Consider the following 23,420-nt stretch of genomic DNA (forward strand, 5'->3'; position numbering starts at 1 on the left):
GCAGATGACCCTCCTCTCCCCCGACCGAGAGTCAGGCCAGGTTGAGTAAAACTCTCACCTTTGGGTTTCCCACTGGTACTCAAGGTGTCTTCAGATCCAGAACTCTTGCCTTCTGAGGGGAGGGGTAAGGAGGGGGAGGCAGCATAGCTGCACCATTTCACTTTCTTGGAAGATGTTTCAGAACTGGTGTTCGTCTTTCTCCTTGAGCCTAGAGAGGCAGCCCAAATGCAGACTGCAGTTACAAAGGTCCTTTCCAGGAACCATTAGACCAGAAACCCTGAGATCATATTCAACCACTCTTTTCCCTTTGACCCTCACAGCCAACTTCTATCACCTGAATAATCTAAGCAAACTCTCCCTTTTAGTTATTCTTTTCTTCATGGGTCAGAACCCCTTATAAACCCTCGAGCACTGTGTGGTCTCCTTTACATAATCTCTTCAGATCTATCTTCCAATTCACTATTTTCCCTTAAGCTGTGTCTAGTCCACAGCTTAAACAATACTATGAGTTTCTCATTGCCATGATGTTATTTATTTGGTTGTGCTGGGTCTTAGTTGCAAGATGTGGGATCTAGTTCCCTGACCAGGGATTGAACCTAAGCCCCCTGTGTTGGGAACACAGAGTCTTAGCCATTGGACCACCAGGAAGTCCCAATATTTATTTTTATTATCATAGATTTTATTTGGTTCTTTAAAATTCTGCCTAATCAATTCTAACTAGTTTTTGTTCCTTCATTATCAATAAGATTTCTCCGCACCCAAATCTGTGCCAGGCATGGTCCTGGGTGCTGTGCAAACAACAGGGTTACAAACCACAATCAACAGAGCTTACAAACCAGGATAAACTCCTATCCTTACAGAGCTCAAAGCTGAACAGTAATATAAATGAGTAAAATAATATATTTAGGGCTTCCTTGGTGGCTCAGTCAGTAAAGAATCTGCCTGTGATGCAGGAGACTGTCTGAAGTGCAGGAGACGCAGGTTTGGTCCCTGGGTTGGGAAGAGCCTCTGGAGATAAGAAATGGAGCAGCAGCAAAGTCCCCTGACTTTGTTTTTATAGGATCCTTTGGACTGCCACTTGAAGAGAACCGCAGGTGATGGAGAAGCAGGGACAGCAGGGGGAAGAAAGCTTCTATGACAATTCTGGGGTGGGTGAGATGGACCAGGGTGGTGGGAGGAAGTGGTCTGATTCGCAGTGATTTTTAAAGGGAGAGCTGACGAGATCTGCTGGAGGGCTGCAGCTGTGGGGTGGGAGAGAAAGAGAACTGGAGGATGACTCTAAGGTCGGAGAAACTGGACAAACTGAGTTGCTGTTACCTTGATGGGGAAGTCTCTGGAAGGGGCAGACAGGGCGGCAGGCCTATCAAAAGGTTGGTTCTAGGCACGTGGAGACATGTATGGGACATCCAATAGATGTCAAGCAGGCAGTCTGATTTATATGGATATAGATTTCAGGGGAGGAGTCAAGCCGGAGACAGAAATGAGTCAATGTCAAGTTTAGAGCCGTGAGTCTGCTAAAGATGACTGAGTAGAGAGAGACTGAGTAGAGAGAGCCTGAGCTCTGGGCTTTAGTATCCACGCGGGGTCTGGCAGGCTGTAAAGGCGTCTGTGGCCTCTTCCTAGATGCACGCACACACACACATCACCCCTCCTCCAGGGAGAAGCACAAAGGCCCGGTTCTTACCTTGGGAGGATGATGTAAACGGTTTGACAAAGGACTGGGACCCCTCATGCTTCTCTGCAGGCAAAGGTTTTCCGCAGTAGGGGCAGAATTTGAATGTTGCTTCAATACCTTGGCCACAATCTGGACAGATCATGCTAGGAAACAGAATGGTGGGGAGGGGGGGGACAGGAAGCTGAAAAACTTAATCTGTTGCTGTTGAGTAGTCACCTGAGTTCCTTTTGGTGACAAGAATGCAGAAGGAAGAAAAGTTATCATACCTGGAACACCCTCTCAGAAAGTAGCCTTTTTTTTTTCCTGGCCACACCCTGTGGCATGCTGGATCTTAGTTCCCTAACCGGGGCTCGAACCTGTGCTCCCTGCAGTGGAAGCACAGCATCATAACAATTGGACCACCAGGGAATTCCCACAAAATGGCCACTTCTAAAATGAGTTCCTGCCCCGTGTCCAGTCTCTCCCTAAGGGCCCAGGGCAGGTGCAAAGCAGAACAAACGCAGAGTGAAAATACAGAGCTCACAAAAGGTACACAAATGCCCTGAGGTCAATAAAATTGGGCAGGAGAACTGCTCCAATCATGGAAGCATGGAGGGTCTTCAATTGTAATCGTGATGCTCACCTCTTGAACCACGTGATGGGGATGGGAGAGACGGTTAGTGCTCACCAGATAGTCACATACTCCCCCTGCAATTCCCAGGGTTCCTTACAGTGAGACTGGGGCCACATGACTAGTTCTGGCCAATGGGGTGTGAGCAGAAGTCATTTTCCAGCCAAGGTAGTTAGGGGCCCCAGTACCTCCTCTGCCAGGCTTTCTCTGCAGGGATGGCCCTGAAGCGGCAGAGGCATGAGATGAAGGGCGGCTGCCCAGTCCACACTGCAAGCCCGTGATTGGCAAATAAACTTTCCTTCTACAAACCACCAGGATTTCAGGGTTTATTCGTTACTGCAGCATAGTCCACCACATCCTGACTAACTTAGTCAGATAATGGATGTTCACTGTGATACACTCTAAGCCTTGTGTATTTCTGGAGTATTTCCTAATACTTTAAACAAAAATCAAAGCCAAAATCACACACAGCGCTTGTGACAAAGGAGGACACAGCAGGTATATTCACTAGCTTGGGCAGCCACAACTCACTCCCACAGACTAGATGGTTTAAACGACAGGAATGTATTTTCTCACATTTGGAGGCCAGAAGCCTGACATTGAGGTATGAGTGCTTGGTTTCTTCGGAGGCCCCTCTCCTTGGCGTGCTGATGGCCACCTTCTCGCTGTGTCCTCGCATGCTTGTCCCTCTGTCTGTGTTCTAATCTCCTCCTCTTATAAGGATACTGATCATATTGGATTAGGGCCTACCTTAGTCTGTTTAAATGGCTATGATCAATATTATAATAACATAATAATCATAATAAATATAATAAATATTGCAAACATGGGACTTCCCTGGTGGTCCAGTGGTTAAGAATCTGCCTTGCAATGAAGGGGATGTGGGTTTGATCCCTAGTTATGGTACTAAGATCCCACATGCCATGGAGCAACCAAGCTTGAACACTGCAACTAGTGAGCCTGTGAGTCACACTAGAGAATCTGCATGCCTCAACTAAGACCCAACACTGCCAACAAAACTAAACAAAACAAAAAAGCCCATAGCCTGGTGGCTTACAAACAATAGAAACTTACTTCTTACAGTTTTAGAGACTGGGAAGCCCAACATCAAGGCGCCACTGTGGTTGGGTCCTGATAAAGGCCCTCTTCTGGGCTCCAGACTGACAACTTCACCCTGTGTCCTTATATGGAGGAAGGGGCTGGGAAGCTCTCTGGGTCTCTTATAAGGGCATTAATTCCATTTATGAGAGCTTTATTTTCACCAGGACTTCCCTGGTGGCTCAGATGGTAAAGCATCTGCCTACAATGTGGGAGACCCAGGTTTGATCCCTGGGGCGGGAAGATCCTCTGGAGAAGGAAATGGCAACCCACTCCAGTACTCTTGCCTGGAAAATCCCATGGACAGAGGAGCGTGGTAGGCTACAGTCCATGGGGTCACAAAGAGTCGGACATGACTGAACGACTTCACTTTCACTTTCCACCTTCATGACCTAACTACCTCCCAAAGGCCCCACTTTCTAAAACCATCACATTGGGCATTTCAACATATGAACTTTGGGACGACACAAACATTTAGGCCATAGCAGGCCCACCCTAAAGACCTCATTTTAATTGCCTCTTTAAAGGCCCTATTTACAAATATGGACACATTCTGAAATACTCAGGTTGAGGGTTTCCGTGAACGAATTTTTGTGGGACACAACTCAGGTCATGAGAGCAGGATGAAACTAGTTCATAAGACAAGTAGAGAAATTCAACAGGGATAACAGTACAACAGGCATTTTCAATGAATATATTTTAAACAGCAAAAGGAAAAAAAGCAAAATTATTTTATTTGTTCTTAGTGTACAGTCCCGGTTATTAGCTGGGATATCAAAATCAAAGTCAAAATAAACTTTTGCTCATGACTTCATTTAACCTTGAAAGACAAAGGTTTTTTTCTTTTTACTTTTATTTATCTTTGACAAATAACAACTGTCTATATTTAAAGTGTAAAACTTGTGTGTATAAGTATATGCCTGTGTGTGTGCTCAGTTGTGTCCAACTCTTTGTGAGTCCATAGACTGCAGCCCACCAGGCTCCTCTCCCCATGGGATTTCCCAGGCAAGAATACTGGAGTGGGCTGCCATCTCCTCCTCCAGGGGATCTTCCTGACCCAGGGATTGAACCCACCCCAGGGACTGAACCTGTGTCTCTTGGGTCTTCTGCACTGACAGGCAAATTTTTACCCGCTGAGCTATCAGAAAAGCCTATATATATATATATGACAAATTGAGATTAAAACAGTGGTCATAGTTCAGGCATAAAAAACCACAACTGGGTGGTCACTGAGGGTCTGTGAGAACTCGAACTTTCTGTGACTGCTGCCTAACCCAAGGACACAAACCGTGTTCTGAAACATCTGCTACCTGGCATCTTGTGTGTCAGGGTTGTTTCCCCTGTAACCAAACAACCATTTTGGATCCCAACTAATTCTTGCTTAACAAGCACCCTTACTTCTTGCCAGCTCCAATTGTAATTCTCGATAAACAACTCATGTAACTAACTGTGGCCTTGCAGTTTTTGCCTTTAGAAGCCTCCTCCACTTGTAGTCCAACAGAACACAATTCAAGTTGCTTCTTTTTATTATTTTACCAAAATACGAATATAGGTATACCTTTTTAAAATAAAAGTGTTTATTGAATTTTTCACAACACTCCTTCTGTTTTACGTTTTGTGTTTTTTGGCAGCCAGGCACATGCAATCTTAGTTCCCCAATAAGGAATTGAACGTGCACCCCCTGCACTGGAAGGCGAACTCTTAACCACTTGATCACCAGGGAAGTCCTGATGTATTTCTTTATTAGGATGTTCTCAAGTGCTTCTTGAATCTGGGTCTCCTGGGCTGCAGTCCTAACAAACCTCAAATAAATGCCTATTTTAATCAGGTCCCCATTTCTGAAATTTTGGTTACCAGTATATATTATGAAACTATTACCATAATAAAACTAATTCACATATCCACCACCTCTCATAATTCCAACTTGTGTGTGTGTGTGTGTGTGTGGTGAGGAAACTTGCGATCTACTCTCTTGGCAAATTTCAAGTATACACTCACATTATTATTTGGAGAAGGCAATGGCACCCCACTCCAGTGCTCTTGCCTGGAAAATCCCATGGACGGAGGAGCCTGGTAGGCTGAGTCCATGAGGTCACTAAGAGTCTGACGACTGAGTGACTTCACTTTCACTTTTCACTTTCATGCATTGGAGAAGGAAATGGCAACCCACTCCAGTGTTCTTGCCTGGAGAATCCCAGGGACAGGGGAGCCTGGTGGGCTGCCATCTGTGGGGTCGCACAGAGTCAGACACAACTGAAGCAACTTAGCAGCAGCTGATGCACATTATTATTTACTATAGTTTCCATGTTATACATTAGGTCTCCAGAACTTAATCATCTTACAATAGGAAGTCTGTACCCTCTGATCAATATCCCTTTTCCCCCACAGCTTCTGGTAAGCACTATTCCACTCTGTTATCACGAGTTTGACACTTCTTTTTAGATTCCACATATATGTGGGATCGTGGCATATTTATCCTTCTGTGCGTGACTCAATCCAATTAAAACATTTTCCTTATTCACTTTAAAGGCTGGTCTCTTGCAATTGCAAGGAGGGGAGTCCTTACAGTCCCAGGCTTTAGTCCCAGGCTGCCTGGATTTGAATTCCAGATGTGCTCTTTGCTGGGCCTGTTACTTAGCCTCTCTATGCCTCAGTCTTCTCAATGGTGAAATGGGGCTTTTAACAGTTCCTATTTGACAGAGTGGCTTCCTGGGTGGCTCAGTGGTAAAGAATTTGCCTGCCAATGCAGGAGATACATGAGACGCGGGTTTGTTCCCAGAGTCGGGAATATCCCTGGAGGAGGAAACGGTAACCCGCTCCAGCATTCTTGCCTGGAAAATTCCATGGACAGAGGAGCGTGGCAGGTTGAAGTCCATGGGATTGCAAAGAGTCAGACACAACTGAGCCTGCTCACATTTGAAAATGGTTGGAGGCATAAGTGGAATACATTTCTATCAACTGCAAAGAACAGGAAAGTCATTTATGTTACTGGTTATCATCTTCCATTTGTTAATATTTCTATTCCTCCCTTTCCTCTTTCTATATCTTAAGCTCTGAGCCTCTCAGATCTCTCTAGTTCCTCTTGGGGCAGACTCATGAAACTCCAGTGTCTCCCTTGAAACCACTGCCATGCCCATGAAAACTTTCCTCTTGGGAATGAAGTCTGAGAGAAGCAACACACAAGAGATGGAGCAGGAACAGGCTGCTGGTGGGGAACAGGCTTTCAGGGGCATGTGCCCGAGGGGATGGTACCTTTATGGGGTCACGATCTGGCCCTCAGATTCACTGGGCTGGAAACTCCATCTTAACTGTGTCCTGTAAATGAATAAACGTGGAGAGGCTGACTCAGGCTTGCTGTACGTGGGAGTAAAAAATAATGGTTGGTGTTTATTGAGAATTGGCTATGCAACCAACACATGCTAAGTTCATTCATTTATTCAATTATTCACTGAACTCCTACAGCAGCAAAGGAAACCAACAGCTCCTGACCTGACAAAGCTCATTCTAGTGGGGGAATACAAGCTTAATAAACGAATAAGTAAGTAACTTTAAAAAGTCACAAAAGGAAAGAGCTATAGTAAACTCTCAATAAATATGTATAGAAGAAAGGAATCCGAGGGCTGAAGTCACCATTTCAACGTCATCTGGCTAGCTCAGGACTCAAAACCAAGGCTCCAACACTCAAGTCAGTCTTTATCATTCATTCATACATTTTCTTTATTGATTTGTTCAATATTTACTGAACATATGGAGTGTGTTAAGTATTGTATCCCTCCTGGCAGGTCCTGAAACGCAGCACAGCAAAAGAGCTAATGGCTAGACTTCACCTTCGGGCAGGAGGAGTAACAGTGAAGTTATTTGCCTCGGCCCCGCCCTCTGCAGGGACCACGGATGACGTAGTACCAAGGCGGGGCTTCCGTCACACTCTCCATTAGCCTTGCCCGTCTCCGTTGTATCCACGCCCACCACCAAGACCGGACAGCTGCAGCTGACAGGTTATCTCGGAGGCCAGAAGATTCTCTCATCCTGACCCGCGATCCCCGCTCCCGAGGACTCAGTCTCCCACAAAGGGTCGCGCTGACGTCACAGGCACCACGACCGAACTGTGGCTAGGCCCCTACTCCGCCTCGTCTTCCCCTCACCTCTGGATTTGGCGAGCTGAGTGGGCAGACAGATATTTGCAGCCAGACTCTCTTGACCCTCCAGGGGAACTGGGACTCACCTTCTCAGTTGCCCTGCGGAAACTTCCGCTAGGGCGGGAGGCGCTGCGCGCGCATCCTCTCGCCAGAGGGAGGACTGCGCCCGCGCAGCCTATGCCGACTTCCCGACTGCCTGTGGGCTGTGCCTGCCTGGGAACTCCATTTCCCAGGCACCTTTGCGGCAGGCCAGTCCGAAGACTCAAGGCTGGGGGATGGATTATTCCCTCATCGCCCAACCCTATTCCACCTTTAGTGGAACGCTTCCTGGTTCTATTGCGCATGTGCCAACATAGGGCCAATCGTAAGGCGGGATGAACTCCGAGGCATTTTCCCGCCAATCAGAGGTCACAGTCTCATTTCTCCCGCCTCAACTCCGCCCCTTACCATCGCGCGTCCCCTCAGGAATTGTTTCCTCCTCAATGTGTTCCCATGGTGACACTCCGTCTCCTTCAGAAATGGAAAACCCTCTCAATCTTCTCGAAAAGGTAGAAGACTGATTTGGTTGCCCCTCAAAGCCTTGTCTACAATACCCAAATGCCACTTGGGGCCGGTTGTTTTTCTAGTCTATTTCCCAGCGTGCTCAGCGGGCCCGCTAAAGACAAGAGGCTGGTGGAGATAGGAAGACAAGGGGAGGCCTTCGCACAGCCCTCTGGGAAACAGTCCTGGCTCTGGCGCAGAGGCTACTGGGTGAAGTAGTCGGGAAGATATAAGCCCGGCACCGGAAGTGGATACGAGGAGGCGCCTGAGATCGGTCGCGTCTCCGCCTCCCGCCTGGCTGCAGTCGTGTCTGTTAATCCGGTGGACTGCAGTCTCGAGGTGAGGATATACTGGGGCTGGGCTCACTGAGGACTCTGGAGCCTTGTGGGCAAGGTCCTTCCCGAGGGGTGACGGAATGCTTCTGGGGCGATTTCGGCTCTGGGCGCGTCGCCTTGGGCTGTGGTTATCTAGGTGGAGCCTCGAACGCTGGTTCAGAGTAAAGGATCAGGATCTTGCTAACGTGCTTCCCTGGTAGCACAGTTGGTAAAGAATCCGCTTACAATGCAAGAGACCCAGGTTCGATCCCTGGGTGGGGAAGATCCCCTGGAGAAGGGAATGGCAACCCACCCATTCTTGCCTGGAAAATCCCATGGACAGAGAAGCCTGGCAGGCTTCAGTCCTTGGTCCCGAAGAGTTGGGCGCGACTAAACCACCACCGCATCTTGCTAAAGTGCTTTCCAACGCTAACCGGCCGCCCTGAGAGGAACGATTCTATTTCATTTTATTCGGATGATGAAACTGATACTGAAGGAGGTGGTGAGTTGCCTGAAGTCTTTGGCAGAGCTGGGCAGGATCTTGGGGAATGAATGAATGGGAGTTCTTTAGGAATTCAAGATATTTACCATTCATTTGAGCGCTATCTGTGTGCCAGGTGCTGTTCTCACATTTTCTCTTGTAATCTCCGCAGCCGCTACCCTGTCATCAGAATTTTCTAGACTTTAGAAAGTTAATAGTGTGCGTATTTCATAATTGGGGCTTCCCAGGCGGCTCAAGGCTTCTCAGTGAGTGGTTCAGCGGTAAAGAATCCGCCTGCCAATTCAGGAGACGTAGGAGACGCGAGTTCTATCCCTGGGTAGGGAAGATCCCCTGGAGGAGGGCATGGCAAGCCACTGCGGTATTCTTGCTTGGGGAATCTCACGGACAGAGGAGCCTGGCAGGTTACAGTCCCTAGGGTTGCAGACTCAGACGCGACTGAGCACAGGGGCACGCAGGTGGCTCAGTGGTGAAGAACCCGCCTGCCAATGCAAGAGATGCGAGTTTAATCCTTGGGTGGGGAAGGAGGAAGAAATGGCAACCCGCTCCAGTGTTCTTTTCTGGGAAACCCCATGGACAGAGAAGCCTGGCGGGCTACAGTCCATCTAGTCGCAAACCAAACAACAGTATTTCATAATTAGGCCACACCCCCAGTGATATCTGGGGCAATTCTTGGAAATTGAATATTTCTGCTGGAAAAGGCGTTAATCCCACTGAAGGAGAATAAAGACTATGCATAGCCTGTGGCGATTTGGGTTCAGTTTGACTACCAATTTATGAATGAAGTTCTGGTTCTAAGCCTTTTGTTTTTAGAATTGTAGATAAGAGATTGTGGGTTGGTATTTTTCTGCTTTATTTTGTACATGTAGAAAGTGACACACAAAAAGGGTGAATGATGTGGCCGTGGTCCCACACCGGGAAGAGGCAGGACTCCCTGGCTCCAGAGCCTAAGACTTTCCAGTCTGGTAATGATTTGCCTTAAGTTACTATGACAGAGTGGGTGACCTTGAGCTTCACCTCAGGGCTCCAGTTTCTTCCCTCCCAGGTCTAAGAGTTTATGAGATGTGGACAGAATGGGATTTGGAAACTGTCCATAGAGTTCTCAAATTCAGATGTCTGAGGGCCAGGCAGATAAGGAAATGAAGAGAAGAGTCTGGGTGAGGACTGTGCGGCATCTCAGAGGGATCATCCCATCTAAGGGGTGGAGAGCTCTAAATGGCTTCCAACAAACTAGCTCTGTGGGAATGCAGACCCCATGTGGCCAAATCCTAGGATTTTTCGGAAACTGGAAATTGAATTTTTAGGTGAAATCTCCCAGCTTTTGATTTTGGGATTACTTAGAAGAATTTTCTGTCAAAGCATTCTGTGCCGGGGCTTTCCTTGTGTCTCACTGGTAAAGAATCTGCCTGCTAATGTAGGCGACCCGGGTTCGATGCCTGGTCTGGGAAGAGCTCACAAGCCATGAAGCGGCTGAGTCCATGTGCTACAACTACTACTGAGCCTGCCCTCTAGAGTCTATGAGCCGAAACTGCTGAGGCCTGCACGCCCCAGAGCCCGTTCTCCATAACAAGGGAAGCCACCGCAATGAGAAGCCCGCACCCCACAGCACAGAGTAGAGCCTGCTTGCCATAACTAGAAAAAAGCCTGCACAGCGATGAGGACCCAGTGCAACCAAAAATAAAAATTTTTAAAGAAAAATAAACCAAACATTCTATGCCAACTCAGGCCAGATAAAACATCTGTGGATCAGACATAGAACAGACCTGTGGTTGCCAATTGGGAGGGGGACTGAGGGAGGGATGGATTGGGAGTTTGGTATTAGCAGATGCAAACTACTATATATAAGATGGATAAGAAGATCCTACTGTATAGCACAGGGAACTATATTCAGTATCCTATAATAATGGAAAAAATATGGAAAAGAATATACATATATACATATAACTGAATCACTGCTGTATACCAGAAACTAACACAACGTTGTAAATTAATTATACTTAAAATTTTTTTTTTAAATCTGTGGATTGACTTATACTCACAAGTCAAGTCTTAACCTCTTTGTGAGGAAAATCCTTGTTGTGTAAAACATTAGCTCTTATTATAGGCCTGAGGTTTCTCTGGTGGCTCAGCGGTAAAGAATCTGCCTGAGATGCAGGAGGCCCAGGTTCGATCCCTGGGTCGGAAAGATCCCCTGGAGAAGGGCATGGCAACCCACTCCAGTATTCTTGCCTGGAGAATCCCCATGGACAGAGGAGCCTGGCAGGTGACAGTCCATGGGGTCGAAAAGAGTTGGACATGACTGAGAGACTTTCACTTCACTTCTTAGGCCTATCACATTCCATTATCTGCAGTCACAAAATCTAGAAAGCTCTGAAAACCAAATATTTTTTCCATGAATTTGATACCTGAACCTGACTGGAAATGCTGTGATTTATTACTTTGAATTATCCTAGCTAGAGTGGATATTTTTACCTCCACTCTGGGAATATTGAAGTGTTCAGTTATGAAATGCTCCCCTTATTCCTCTCCCCTCCCCCCTGTACTGGGATTTTAATGAACTACACCATATATGGTGGATTACCTTTTTATAATCTGAAAACTTCTGAATTTAAAGCATACTTGGCCCAGAAGCTTAAGAATTATGGACCCATGGTGTTGCTTCATGATGTGGAATGCTTTCAACACCCATAGATATATGCCACTTAGGAAGTACATAGAGGCCACACCAGTGTACAGTGTTTTGCCTATTTTGAGTTGAGAATGACCCAGTGGGCAGGGACCATATTTTTTTTTTTAAGTGAAGTAAATAGAATGGTAAACATCCTAGTCCACCCTACTTTGTAAGATGAAGTATTGTTTCACGAAGCTTTTGTTCAGTTATGTATGCAAATGAGAAGTCATAGTATATATTATCTGTGTTACTGTGGGTCATGGTTTAAAAAAAAAGTTGAAATCATGCTGTTGTAGAAATAGCACAGTCTTGGAGACTTGCCTGAACTCTAGTCTTAGAGATGATACAAGTCCCTACTGTGTGCCAGGCACTGTGCCCACAGTGGTGAGCAAGACAGAAGGTTCCAGCAAGGTGAGAGATCTGAACATCCACATCTCCCACGTGGATATTTACGGACTGTACTTAACCCTGACAAGTGCTAAGGGGGGCTGTGTAGGCTCTGAAGCACTGGGGCTGGGTGCTTTTAGTAAATAGAATTGTGTGATTCCTGCAGGGAGACGCACGTCCTCACTCTTCCTGCTTCCGGACGTTTTGGGAGCTCCTCCAGCATGGCCAGAGAGTCAGCTCTAGGAGGAAGGCACACTTTCTCCCAGTTTCCTAGTCCTTTCTGCCACCCTGCCAGCCAGGATTGTGGAGGGGAAGGAGGGGGAGCTTAAATGAGGAACTGGTTGTTGGGTCCCCATCAGCTACGACTGAGGTGAGTCAAGTGTCCCTCTCATCCCAACCTGTCATCCCCAGAGGCTGCACATCTGGCCTGCCTTGTTCCAGCTCACTGTCTTATGATGCCCGCCCCCCGCCCCCAATCAGTCTCGAAGGAAAGCTCTCACACCATCACTGTCCTGCCCAGTACCCTTCCAGGAATCCTTATTGCCCAGTACCCTTCCAGAAATCCTTATTGCCCCCTGGATAAAATCCAGGTTTCTCAGCCCATCCCTGCATGGCTTGGGTCCTGCCCTCCTCTTTCCTCTTCTTCCATTTCCCTCACACAAGTTGTACTACTCCCTTCTTGGCCTTGTGTGAAAATGTTATTCCATACTTTCCAGCTTCCTGCCTTTGATCAGGCTCCTCCCTCTGCTAGAATATACTGCAGCCACTATCTCCAGCTGGTAAATCTTCCATAGCCTTCAAGACTCAGTTTAGTCTCCCCACCTTTCCTGGGCAACGTTAGCTCCTCCCTGCTCTGGTTTCCCAGGTCACCCCTGCCTCCTCCACTGTAACACAGATCCACCAGGTTGGGGTGTCTCTGCCCATATCTGTCAGTCCCATCAGACTGTGCACTCCACAGGGACAGGTACTAATTGGGACTCATCTCTGGGTCCCTAGGAACATTACTAGTCTGGCACACAGAAAGCCTTGAGGTGTTTGTTGAATGAATGAATGAAAATGGAAATGAAACAGAAGCAGACCCACAGACATAGAGAACCAACTTGTGGTTGCAGAGAGAGGAGGGGGTAGGGGAGGGATGGATTGGGAGTTTGGGATGAGCAGAGGCAAACTGTAGAATGGGTAAACAAGGTCCTACTGTATAACTTGGGGAACTTTTCAATATCTTGTGATAAACTGTAATGGAAAAGAATATGAAAAAGAATGTATATACAACTGAATCACTTTTCTGTACAGCAGAAAATAACACATTGTAAATCAACTATGCTTGAATTTTTAAAATAAAAAAAAATTTAAAAACTTAAAATCTTGAACACTGAAAAAAGCAAAAGTCAAGGTAGGTAGGTGGATGTTAGGATGAGGCAGACCTGCCTCTGTGACCTTGAGGGGATAGCATGTCTCCTTTTCTAGACTCCTTGTCCTTGCCTGGAAAATATGGGGTCTCACATCTGAAGCTTCTCACAAGATGATTTTTGCCAGAGGCCTGGCATGTGGCGGATGAGGGTGCTGAGGTGAGCCATTGGCCCCTCCCTGACCCTAGTCCCACTGCATTCCAGGAAATTGCCACCCTCAAGGACATAGCCATGGACTTCACCTCGGAGAACTGGGAGCAGCTGGGGCAGGGGCAGGGAGACCTGTTCTGGGACACGGCATTGGACAACTACCAGAACCTCTTCCTGCTGAGTGAGTGCCACCCCTGCCCTGGGGAGTCACCGCCCTGCTCAGGATCACCCATGGCTCTCTGTCACCCATGGGGTGATCTCCTGGCTCCTGAGCGCCTCATATCACTGTGCTTAGTTGCCTGATTCTGCGACATCAGTAGTGCCTGGTGACCTTTTTGATTGTCACCACTTGGGAGGAGTGGAGGGTGTACTCCTAGAATCCAGTGGGTGGAGCCCAGGGGTGCTGCCACACACTCCAGAATTTCAGGGATTATCCAACCCCTAATGTCAGTACTGCCTGGGAAGAGAAACCTGTGCTTGCCCTCTAGCTCCATCAGCACTTTCCTCTTCCTCATGGTAGAGGAATTCCTCCAGCTGACACTTCAGGGGCTTCGCTGCTTTAAGACAAACTGCAACCCCTTGAGCACTCACTGCCTCTCCCCTGTCTGGCTTGCTCACCGCTCATTTTATGGTCTGTCTCCCTCTGCCGGAGTGGGAGCCTCATGCGGGCAGGAACTTGTGCTGCTCCCTGGTGGAGCCCCTGTGTCTGGAACAGACAGTACTGGCTTTGAGGGCTCAATGAATAGAAGAGGGAGAAGCAGGAGTCAGTGTGTTAGGAACTAGGTCTTGTGCCAGGCCAGCACTTAGAATGCTCTCCTCTAGTCCTCCAGACACTCAACTGTGTGTATTTATTAGCGGTGTATTCCTTTCCTGTAGCTACTTTTACAGATGCCACAAGTGTGGCTGAAAACAACATACACTGACTCTGACAGTTCTGGAGATGGGTCTGACTGGGCTAAAATCTGGGCATGGGCATAGTTGGTTCCTTCTGGGGGGCCGTTGGGGAGAATCTCTTTCCTTGTCCTCTTTCAGCTAAAAGCCAAATGAAACCTACTTGCTGTGCTCACGGCTTCTCATCTTTGAAGTCAGCAGTGGCTGTCTCCCCACTGTAGCATGTATCCCCTGGGATTACAACTCTGTTCCTGCCCTTGAGGAAGTTTGCAGAGGGTAGGAAGCAGGATTGGTCTTTGGGACCCCCTACACACTCCCATCATGGGGCGCATCTTATGGAGGCCTCTGGTATGTCCAGTCCATGGGAGAATGAGTGAATCACGGATGACTGAGGAGGTACATGACTCTCCCTGGCAACTCTCTTTTATCTCTCAAGAGCTGTTACAGATCCTTTGTGTCCCCAGCCCCGGTGGTCACATCTCTGATCACCCTGGATTGTGACTGGGTCCCTCTCCTCCACTGGGCCAGGAACCCTGCAGAGCTGGATCAGGTGCTGAATAATCATCAGGACACCCAGGAAGTTCCTGCTCAGCAGCCCGATAGCCCCCCCATGCTGATGTCATCTGGTTGGTGACAATGCCTTTCTCTCCCTACAGACCCCCCCGGACCCAACCTGACCTTCCATCCAGATGGTGGGGAAAAGCTGGAGGCCCTGGTGAAAGAAAGCCCAGAGTCAACAGACACTGGTGAGTGGGCAGCCAGGCCCCCCCAGGGGAGGGTAGAGGGAGCTCATGGGGTGTGGTCCTTTGTAGGCCCTCTGTCTTTAGGACCTCCATCCTGCCCACTAGGTCTGCTGACACATCTCCACCCCCTGCCTCTCGGCTTCACTCTGCCATCACTGGCTTCAGGCTGGGGAGCCTCGCCCTGCATACCTTTTCTGTGTGTACCTCTGTGTTCAGCACATGGCTGTTTTGGTGCCCTTCCTCTGTCCCCTCTGCATCCTTCCAGACTCAGCAGGGCTCAGCATTCCATTTTCTGAGTCAGTCTCTCCTTTCTGTCTTGTGCCCCCTGAGCACTGTGGGCCTCCCGGTCTACCTATTTCACCTGCCTTCAGGCAGGCCCATCCTTCCTTCCTGGCCCAGCAGATGGCCTGTCTGTTAGTGACTCAAGCCTGGGCCTAAACACTGCTAAGAGCATTCACTCTGCCCTCCCAGGCCACAGTTTCCCTGGGGTATCAGTCAGGTAGTCAGGATTCCCGGGTGTGCTGGTTGAGACATCCCTGAAGGGAGAGTCAGGGGCCCTCTCTGGGGTGCCAGCAGCTTTTCTCATTGTTAGACTGTTCACATGAGGAGAAGGGCCCCTGAACCAGAGGCCATGGTGTGGGGGCTGCATGGCTCAGTCTCAGCCTACAACCTAGCTGTCAGCAGGCAACTCTTTTTGGTTCACCTCTCGTGAGCGTGGACCTTCTGTAGCCTCCTGTTGAGCACACAGGTGTTTCACAGGGACCCAGGCACCATGCGTTTCCCTTTCTGCCACCTTGACATCTAGGCTGACTCCAGGCTTGTGTAGCCACATCCAGATAAGTCCTCCTGTGGTGACAATGGTATTGTGTTGTCATCATTTATACCTCTTTTCCACTGAGTGCACTTCTCTAGGAAGTATGCCTTAGCTGATGGGGCTGATGATGGCAAGTATCCCTCTGGAACCTCCATGGCTGCCCAGCACCACCCCCACCCCCCCTTTTTTTTAAAATATCTATTTGGCTGTGCTGCGTCTTAGTTGTCAAGGTCTCTGTTGTAGCACATGGAATCTAGTTCCTTGGTCAGGGATTGAACTGGGGTCCCCTGCCTTGGGAGCATGAGTCTTAGCCACTGGGTCACTAAGCAAGTCCCCCAGCTCCCCCTCCTAATACCTCTTGAAATGGGCTCTTTTTCCTGTGATGCCAGTACCCACTGGATCACCATGCTGGCCCTGTCTCCTTCATTCCCTTCCCAGTCAGGACTGACTCAGGATGCATCACCTGTTCTCCTTTTTGTTTGCTCTTAGCCTGCAGCTCCTGTCTTTAACTCCTAGGGAACAGGAGACATTTGCACTTGCTTTCTCTTTCAGGCATAGCTGAGACTTCTCCTCTGCCTCAGGACTTTTTGGAAGAAGGACTCTTCCAGGAGATTACTGAGACTTTTTCCAAGGATGATCTCTGGAACTCCCATTTGGGAGAAGCCTCCATAGGCCAAAGCTGGTTAGATAATTTGCTAGGAGATTCAGAAAGTCTTCTGAGGTCTGATATTATCAGTCTGGAAAGTCCCACAGAATGCAAAAGCCACGAATTCAAGAGCCATGAACTCAAGATAGACCTCAGTCCTGAGTCCCACCTTTCCCCAGGAGCGGGTTCCATGACACCTGATTTCCCTGAAAAGAGCCTGGCACCAGCTAACTCTCAGGAATGTGGGAATGACTTTGGGTGCTACTCAGACCACAGCCAGCAGGATACCATCCAGGGAGGGGAGAAACCATATGAGTGCAGTGAGTGTGGGAAGAGCTTCAGCCAGAGTTACCATATGACCCAGCACTGGATTCTTCACAACAGGGAGCATCCCACTGTGCTTCAAGAGTATGAGAAAGATGTCAACCAGCGTTCCTGCGTTTTCATGCAACCAGTGACTCACACAGGCTACAAATCCTATGTGTGTAACAAGTTCGGGGAAACTTTTAGTCAGAATACACACCTTCTGTGTCATCAAAAAGTTCACACTGAACAACCACCATGGGAGAGTCAAGATGGTGACTGTCCAGCAGATCACAATTCACAGCCTTTTGAGTGTCATAAACCACCCCCAGGTAAAACCTACAATTGTAAAGAATGTGGCCAGAGTTTTAGCCAAACCTTTCATCTCTCTGTGCATCAGAAGACACATACTCAGAAATGCTGTGAATGTGCCGAATGCAAGGCAACATTCAACTCCAACAGATACCTCCTCCAATATCAGAAAATTCATGCTGCAAAAATGATCACTGAGGATCAGGAGTGTGGGAAGGCCTGCAAGCAGAGCTCCTTTCTTGTCCAACAGCAGTCTGTTCACACTGCAGAGAAGCCTTATAAGTGTGATGAGTGTGAGAAAACCTTTAGCTATAGCCTGGCCCTAAAGATCCACCAGAGGGTTCACAGTGGAGAGAAGCCTTACAAATGCAACGAATGTGGGAAAGCCTTTTACCGGAACAGTCACCTTAGTGAACACCAGAGGGTTCACACGGGTTACAGGCCCCACAAATGTCACAAATGTGTCAAGAGTTTCACCCGGCCCTCCCACCTGATTCGACACCTGTCCGTGCACGCTACAGAAAAGCTGTACAGCTGTGCCAAATGCAAGAAGACCTTCAGCCACAATGAACACCTTGTTCAGCACCAGAAAATCCATGCTGTGGAAACCCCCTACGAATGTCAGGAGTGTGGTGAGCAACTTGTTTGCTGCTCAACCCTAACTTGCCACCAGAGCATTCACAATAGAGAAAAAGGTCTCAGTGAGAGCCAGGAGATCTTATATGAGAAACCCGAGCATAGAGAGCATCCAAGGATCTGTGGGAAGCACTTTAAGTATAACAAATGCGAGAAAACCTTCTGCTGCAGAAAATACCTGACTCCGCACAAGTTGATTCACGCCAGGGTGAAGCCCTTTGAGTGTAACCACTGTGGGAAAGCCTTTGGGCAAAGTTCACATCTCATCCGGCACCAGAAGATCCACTCTAGATTGAGATCATACAGATGTGGGGACTGTGGGAAGGCCTTTATCTACAGGACCTCCCTCATCAAACATCAGTCCCTCCACGGGATCAAGCACCCCTTTAAATGTAACGAATGTGGAAGGATCTTCAGCCAAAGTGCACGTCTCTTAGAACATCAGTTAATCCACACCACGAAGAAGCCCTTGAAACCTAACAAGTGTGACAAAGTCTTGGCCCACAGTAACCACCTTATTCAGCATCAGGGAACTCAGGCTGGAAAGAAGCCCTTTGAGCAGAATGAATGTGGGGAAATTATCCAGGAGAGCTCATGCCTTTCCAAGCACCAGGGAGTTTACACAGATGAGAAGCCCTATGTGTGTGGTGACTGTGGGAGAACCTTCAGCCTGCATGCTCAGCTCGTTTACCACCAGAGAGTTCACACCGAAGAAAAGCCTTATATTTGTCAGGAATGCGGGAAAGCCTTCAGCCAGAGCTCGTGCTTCTCTAAGCATCAGAGAATTCACAAAGGTGAAAAGCCCTATAAATGTGACAACGGTGGGAAAGCTTTCAGTCGGGGCACTCCGCTCATCCAACACCAGAGGATTCATACTGGAGAGAAGCCTTACGTTTGTCAGGAGTGCGGGAAAGCCTTCCGGCAGGGCTCATGCCTTTCTAAGCATCAGAGAGTACATACCAGGGAGAAGCTTTATGTGTGTGCTAAATGTGGGAAGGCCTTTGCACAGAAAACAAATCTGATGCAGCATGAGACAACTCACACAGGGGAGAAGCCTTATGCTTGTGGTGTGTGTGGGAGATCCTTTGGCCTTAGGGCCCATCTCAGTCAGCACCAGAGAATTCACACCCAGGAGAAATCATATCAGTGTCAACATTGTCAGAAAGCTTTGTGCTGCTGCTCAAGTCTCAGCCGACAGCAGTGAGTTCACACTCCAAAGTAGCAGGTAGCAATCCTCCCTATGACCCCTGGGTAGCAGCAGGCTCCCAGACATCTGAGAATGTTCCTCTGAGGCCCAAAGTTGAAACCATCCCAGTGTAAGCCCCTCCCTGCCATGAGTAATTAATCTCTCTGGTAATAAAGATTGATTAGAAAATTTACACACATTTCATTAAAACAATGAAAACTGGAGCTTTGGAAGTCAGATAGACTGGACCCTGTTTACTGACTTCAATCCCAGTTCTGCCATCTGCCAGGTGATCTACAGAGAGTCATGGAACCTCTCAGGGATTCAGTATCCTCATCTTTAAGATGGGCACAATCCTAGTTACTACCTCAAAAGACTACTGTGAACATAAATAGATGCAAAGTACTTAGAACCAAGTACCTATCAGATAGTGAGTACTCACCAAGTGTGAGCTACAAATACGCATCAGATATAACAAATACACTCTTTTACATTAAAACAAAGAGATGATTCAGTAACCCTCTATTTGTATTCAATTGCAGTTACTGTTGTTACTGTTACTCATGGCTTTAATTTTCAAAGTTTTCCTTCAGTATACCCTTGGTTTAATTGTTTCCAAAATGTCAGCACTTTGTTCTTTATTGAAACGAAAAAAAAAAAGTCTAGCCTTTTCCTTCCCTTCATCTCAGGTCTGTCCTAGTACTTTCTTAACTAACCCACAAAAAGCCGAGAAGAATCTGTAACATCTAACATCTCACAGAAAGAACTTTCCACTCTTAGCTTCCCAAACCTCTCACTCAAAAGGATCCCTCCCACATCCACATGCTACCCCTTCCCACAGTCTCCCATTTCAAGTGGTTGGTTAAATGATGAGACCAAATTTATCATGAAAGTTAAAGCTGTAAACAGCTGGATTCAGTTATGAAAGCTGCAGTGGATTATCATTGTCTCCACGTGGTTCACACGATCTATGCAGAAGATGTGCTTGGTGCAGAAATAGCGATGCACAGAAATGACTTCTGGAATGTTCCTCCTCCATCATTTGTCCAACCTGGCCACTCACAAGCACTTTACTATAGGCTCCAAGGTGGGGAACACCAATACTTTAAAGTGCTGCGCTTGCCTTGAAGCTTCTGGAATCAGGGAAATGAATGACCTCATTTCATAGAGGAGTGCTATTTGTTGCCAGGTGATTCCTTGGAGTTAGAGTCCTTGCATTCACTGCTCACCGTGGCCAGGCCTGTTCTACAACTGAGTCTCACTTCGGGGAACCACATGACCAGCTCTTTTGATGGCACCTCCTCAGCTCTGAGCTTTTGTGTTCCACTTGCTACATGATCCAGTCACCTGTTTGCTGAAGCACAAACAATCTTAGGAAGATACTGGACTCTGGCACTTTTAATCTTTCATATTTTTCTTTTTTTTTTTTAATATAAATTTATTTATTTTTGGTGCTAAAAAATGTTCAGGAGTCTATACTCTGGGCCCTTGGGATATTTAAAACCTTACACCTTGAGTTGCACTGGTTAGTTTGTTGAAAATGGGAACTTACCGGCTGACCACACCACAGTGGGGAGTGTACTGGTTTTCAAATGGCTGAAAACGTCCAACTTCTCTCTGCCTTTTGTATCTGAGCAAGGGGCCTGATATATACCCAAGGGGTGGGGTAAAGGTGGGAACTCAAATTTCTAAGTGTATTCAAGCAAGAGTTTTGACACCAAAGGTAGAAGTCAGAGGCCCTGTGGAAAGTTGGCAGCCATTTGTGTGTGTGTGTGTGTGTGTGTGTGTGTGTGTGTGGTATCTGTGTAACTAATGATCTGTGTTCTGTGGACCAGGATAGAAACGTCTACCCTCACGTTTGAGTGTTTGTTCTCTGATTAAAAGTTTTTGAATTTCTAAGGGTTGATTGCTTTTCTCAGCTCAGTGCCACACACCCGGCCAGGGGCTGGGCATGTACAGTCACTGTCGAGTGCTCACAGTTCTGGGAGGGGAGGGCTCCTGATGGTGAAAACCATCCCATGATGAGATGGTTAATTCTGTTTTTCCAAAGCCTTGGGAGGGTCAAGGACAACTAGGGAGCCACTCATTTTCAGTTGTTCATCAGCACATCATCAACCAGCAATTTTCCATCCTCATTAGTTCTGCCTAATCAAGGGGGAAGTGTGGACTGCATGTTGTTTATTCTTTTCTAGTTATAAAGATACAGTTGGGCTCAGGCAAGAGTTGTTGCTAGAATTTAACATTATTTTGCTCTCCTGGTACTTATTTTACTTTCCCTCTCCCCCTTTATCCTCTACTGATGAGAGACCAGTTTCCCACTCCTGGAAAGGTAGTAAGTCCTCTTGAAAAATAGATCGATTTAAGTGTTTTTTTTTTAAAGCTGATCTGAAGGAAAATATATGGCATACATCTGCAGCTGAAAAATTTGATGGCAGTATATCACTGAGGTTGGGGAACATTCAGCTAAAGCCTTGCATCCTGCCAATGGATAAACTAGATTATGCTATGGCAATCCAGTTGCCAGATCTGATCACTGTGTGTCAGCTCACAGCAACTGTTCATTCCCCTCACTAGTGCTTCATGTTCACTGTGGGTTGGCAGGGGTGGGGCTGTATCTGCTCTATCCACCTTAAGTGGCTGAAAGTAGCTTTAACACCGCCTCACTCCAAGGACTCCAAACTCTGCACTTTGGGTGGGCATTGCTGTCCATTGAAAATGTGCAAATTTCCATTCATGGCAAGTGATACTGATCATTTAATCATAGTTGTGGTTGAAAGTTTTTAAGGACATAGACTGAAATTAGTAGAATCTTCAGACAGGCAGCGGCATCTTAGGAGAATGGAAGTTAGCCATTCTGCATAAACCAAGGAGGTGGCATGTGGATACCTAACACTGAGAAGTTACTGGTCTGGGAAAATCATACCTATTAATAGAAATGGTGGTTTCAAGGAGCTGGGGAAAAAGGCAATTTTACAAAATGCCCACTTAGTAATGGGCAAAGGATCTGAATATAGATTTCTTCAAAGAAGATGCACAAATGGCCAAGAAGCACATGAAAGATGTTGAACATCATTAGCAAGATGCACATCCAAACCACAATGAGATGCTGCCCACTAGGATGGCTATAATTAAGAAGAAGAAGAAGAAAAAAAAAAAGTCAATTCCCTGGTGGTTGAGTGGTTAGGACATGGCACTAACACTGCCCTGGTCCCAGGGTTCAATCCAGGTTGGGGAACTAAGATCTCAAAAGCCGCATGGTGCAGTTTAAAAAAAAAAAAAAAAGCGATTATTACATGAAGATTTCCTTTTGGGGGAGGGGGGCACTTACAGCATTTAATTGCTTGGTTTTGAAACTTACGGGTAGACTTACCTCTCTGTTGGTAAAGAAAGTCCCAACAAGATAGAAACGAATTGTTCCCTTTGTATCAGAAGCTGTAAAAAAGCAAATCCCTGCTGAGTCAGAAAACATCCTTGTTTGGTAAATATCAGCTGTTACAGAGAAACAGAAAAGAACTGATAAACTCACCAGGAAAATAGCATCACAAGGCTTGGGCCATTCCATTCCTGAGAGATTATTTACACCTGGTATGACAAAGTGAAAGTGTTAGTCACTCAGTTCAGTTCAGTCACTCAGTCGGGTCCGACTCCTTGCGACCCCATGGACTGCAGCATGCCAGGCTTCTCTGTCCATCAGCAACTTCTGGAGTAACCTGAGTTACTCAAGTTACGCAAACTCATGTCCACTGAGTCAGTGATGCCATCCAACATCTCATCCTCTGTCATCCCTTTCTCCCACCTTCAATCTTTCCCAGCATCAGGGTCTTTTCCAATGAGTCAGCTCTTCGCATCAGGTGGCCAAAGTATTGGAGTTTCAGCTTCAACATCAGTCCTTCCAATGAATATTCAGGACTGATTTCCTTTAGGATGGACTGGTTGGATCTCTGCAGTCCAAGGGACTCTCAAGAGTCTTCTCCAACACCACAGTTCAAAAGCATCAATTCTTTGGTGCTCAGCTTTCTTTGAAGTCCAACTCTCACATCCATACATGACTACTGGAAAAAACCATAGCCTTGACTAGACAGACCTTTAGTGGTAAAGTAACGTCTCTGCTTTTTAATATGCTGCCTAGGTTGGGCATAACTTTTCTCCCAAGGAGTAAGTATCTTTTAATTTCATGGCTGCAATCACCATCTACAGTGGTTTTGGAGCCCCCCCAAATAAAGTCTGCCACTGTTTCCACTGTTTCTCCATCTACTTCCCATGAAGTGATGGGACCAGATGCCATGATCTTTGTTTTCTGAATGTTGAGCTTTAAGCCAACTTTTTCACTCTCCTCTTTCACTTTCATCAAGAGCCTCTTTAGTTCTTCTTCACTTTCTGCCATAAGGGTGGTGTCATCA

General features: G+C 47.1%; 2 protein-coding genes and 1 long non-coding RNA gene across 6 annotated transcripts in view; 1 reads left to right on the top strand and 2 right to left on the bottom strand.

The window, feature by feature from the left end:
* The window catches only part of VRK3 (VRK serine/threonine kinase 3), a 36,452-nt gene extending 28,283 nt beyond the window's left edge, over positions 1 to 8,169 (bottom strand). Inside the window, exons 1-4 of one of the 4 annotated variants that reach the window (XM_044931351.1) lie at positions 7,967 to 8,169; positions 6,636 to 6,698; positions 1,685 to 1,818; positions 59 to 208 (exon numbers count right to left, since the gene is read on the bottom strand). In XM_044931351.1, coding sequence (XP_044787286.1) covers positions 59 to 208; positions 1,685 to 1,817 — 283 coding nt within the window. In that variant the 5' untranslated portion in view covers position 1,818; positions 6,636 to 6,698; positions 7,967 to 8,169. Of the gene's footprint in view, positions 1 to 58; positions 209 to 1,684; positions 1,819 to 6,635; positions 6,699 to 7,525; positions 7,792 to 7,966 lie in introns of those variants that run through there. The other 3 variants (XM_006080064.3, XM_025270050.2, XM_006080065.3) reach the window with 3 other exon arrangements.
* Positions 8,170 to 8,208: 39 nt separating this feature from the next.
* Positions 8,209 to 20,919, top strand: ZNF473 (zinc finger protein 473). The gene is made up of 5 exons (XM_025270075.3): positions 8,209 to 8,398; positions 12,097 to 12,300; positions 13,544 to 13,670; positions 15,037 to 15,126; positions 16,490 to 20,919. Exons 3-5 carry the CDS (start codon positions 13,571 to 13,573, stop codon positions 19,036 to 19,038), a joined length of 2,739 nt encoding a protein of 912 aa, XP_025125860.2. The 5' UTR covers positions 8,209 to 8,398; positions 12,097 to 12,300; positions 13,544 to 13,570; the 3' UTR covers positions 19,039 to 20,919.
* Positions 20,239 to 22,804, bottom strand: LOC112580410. The gene is made up of 3 exons (XR_006546054.1): positions 22,547 to 22,804; positions 22,391 to 22,452; positions 20,239 to 20,374 (listed from the first exon to the last, which is right to left on the bottom strand). It is a non-coding gene; the product is annotated as an uncharacterized LOC112580410 (long non-coding RNA).
* Between the last annotated feature and the right edge of the window lie 616 nt (positions 22,805 to 23,420).

This window comes from Bubalus bubalis, chromosome 18, assembly GCF_019923935.1.
Source record: "Bubalus bubalis isolate 160015118507 breed Murrah chromosome 18, NDDB_SH_1, whole genome shotgun sequence".
Classification (NCBI taxonomy): Eukaryota; Metazoa; Chordata; class Mammalia; order Artiodactyla; family Bovidae; genus Bubalus; species Bubalus bubalis.

What these genes read in the sequence shown, in the direction of transcription:
- ZNF473 (XM_025270075.3), top strand. Translation starts at nt 13,571, where the DNA reads ATGGACTTCACCTCGGAGAACTGGGAGCAGCTGGGGCAGGGGCAGGGA. An exon ending in CCAGAACCTCTTCCTGCTGA is followed by an intron (nt 13,671 to 15,036) that starts GTGAGTGCCACC and finishes CTCTCCCTACAG; the next exon opens with ACCCCCCCGGACCCAACCTG. An exon ending in CCCAGAGTCAACAGACACTG is followed by an intron (nt 15,127 to 16,489) that starts GTGAGTGGGCAG and finishes TTTCTCTTTCAG; the next exon opens with GCATAGCTGAGACTTCTCCT.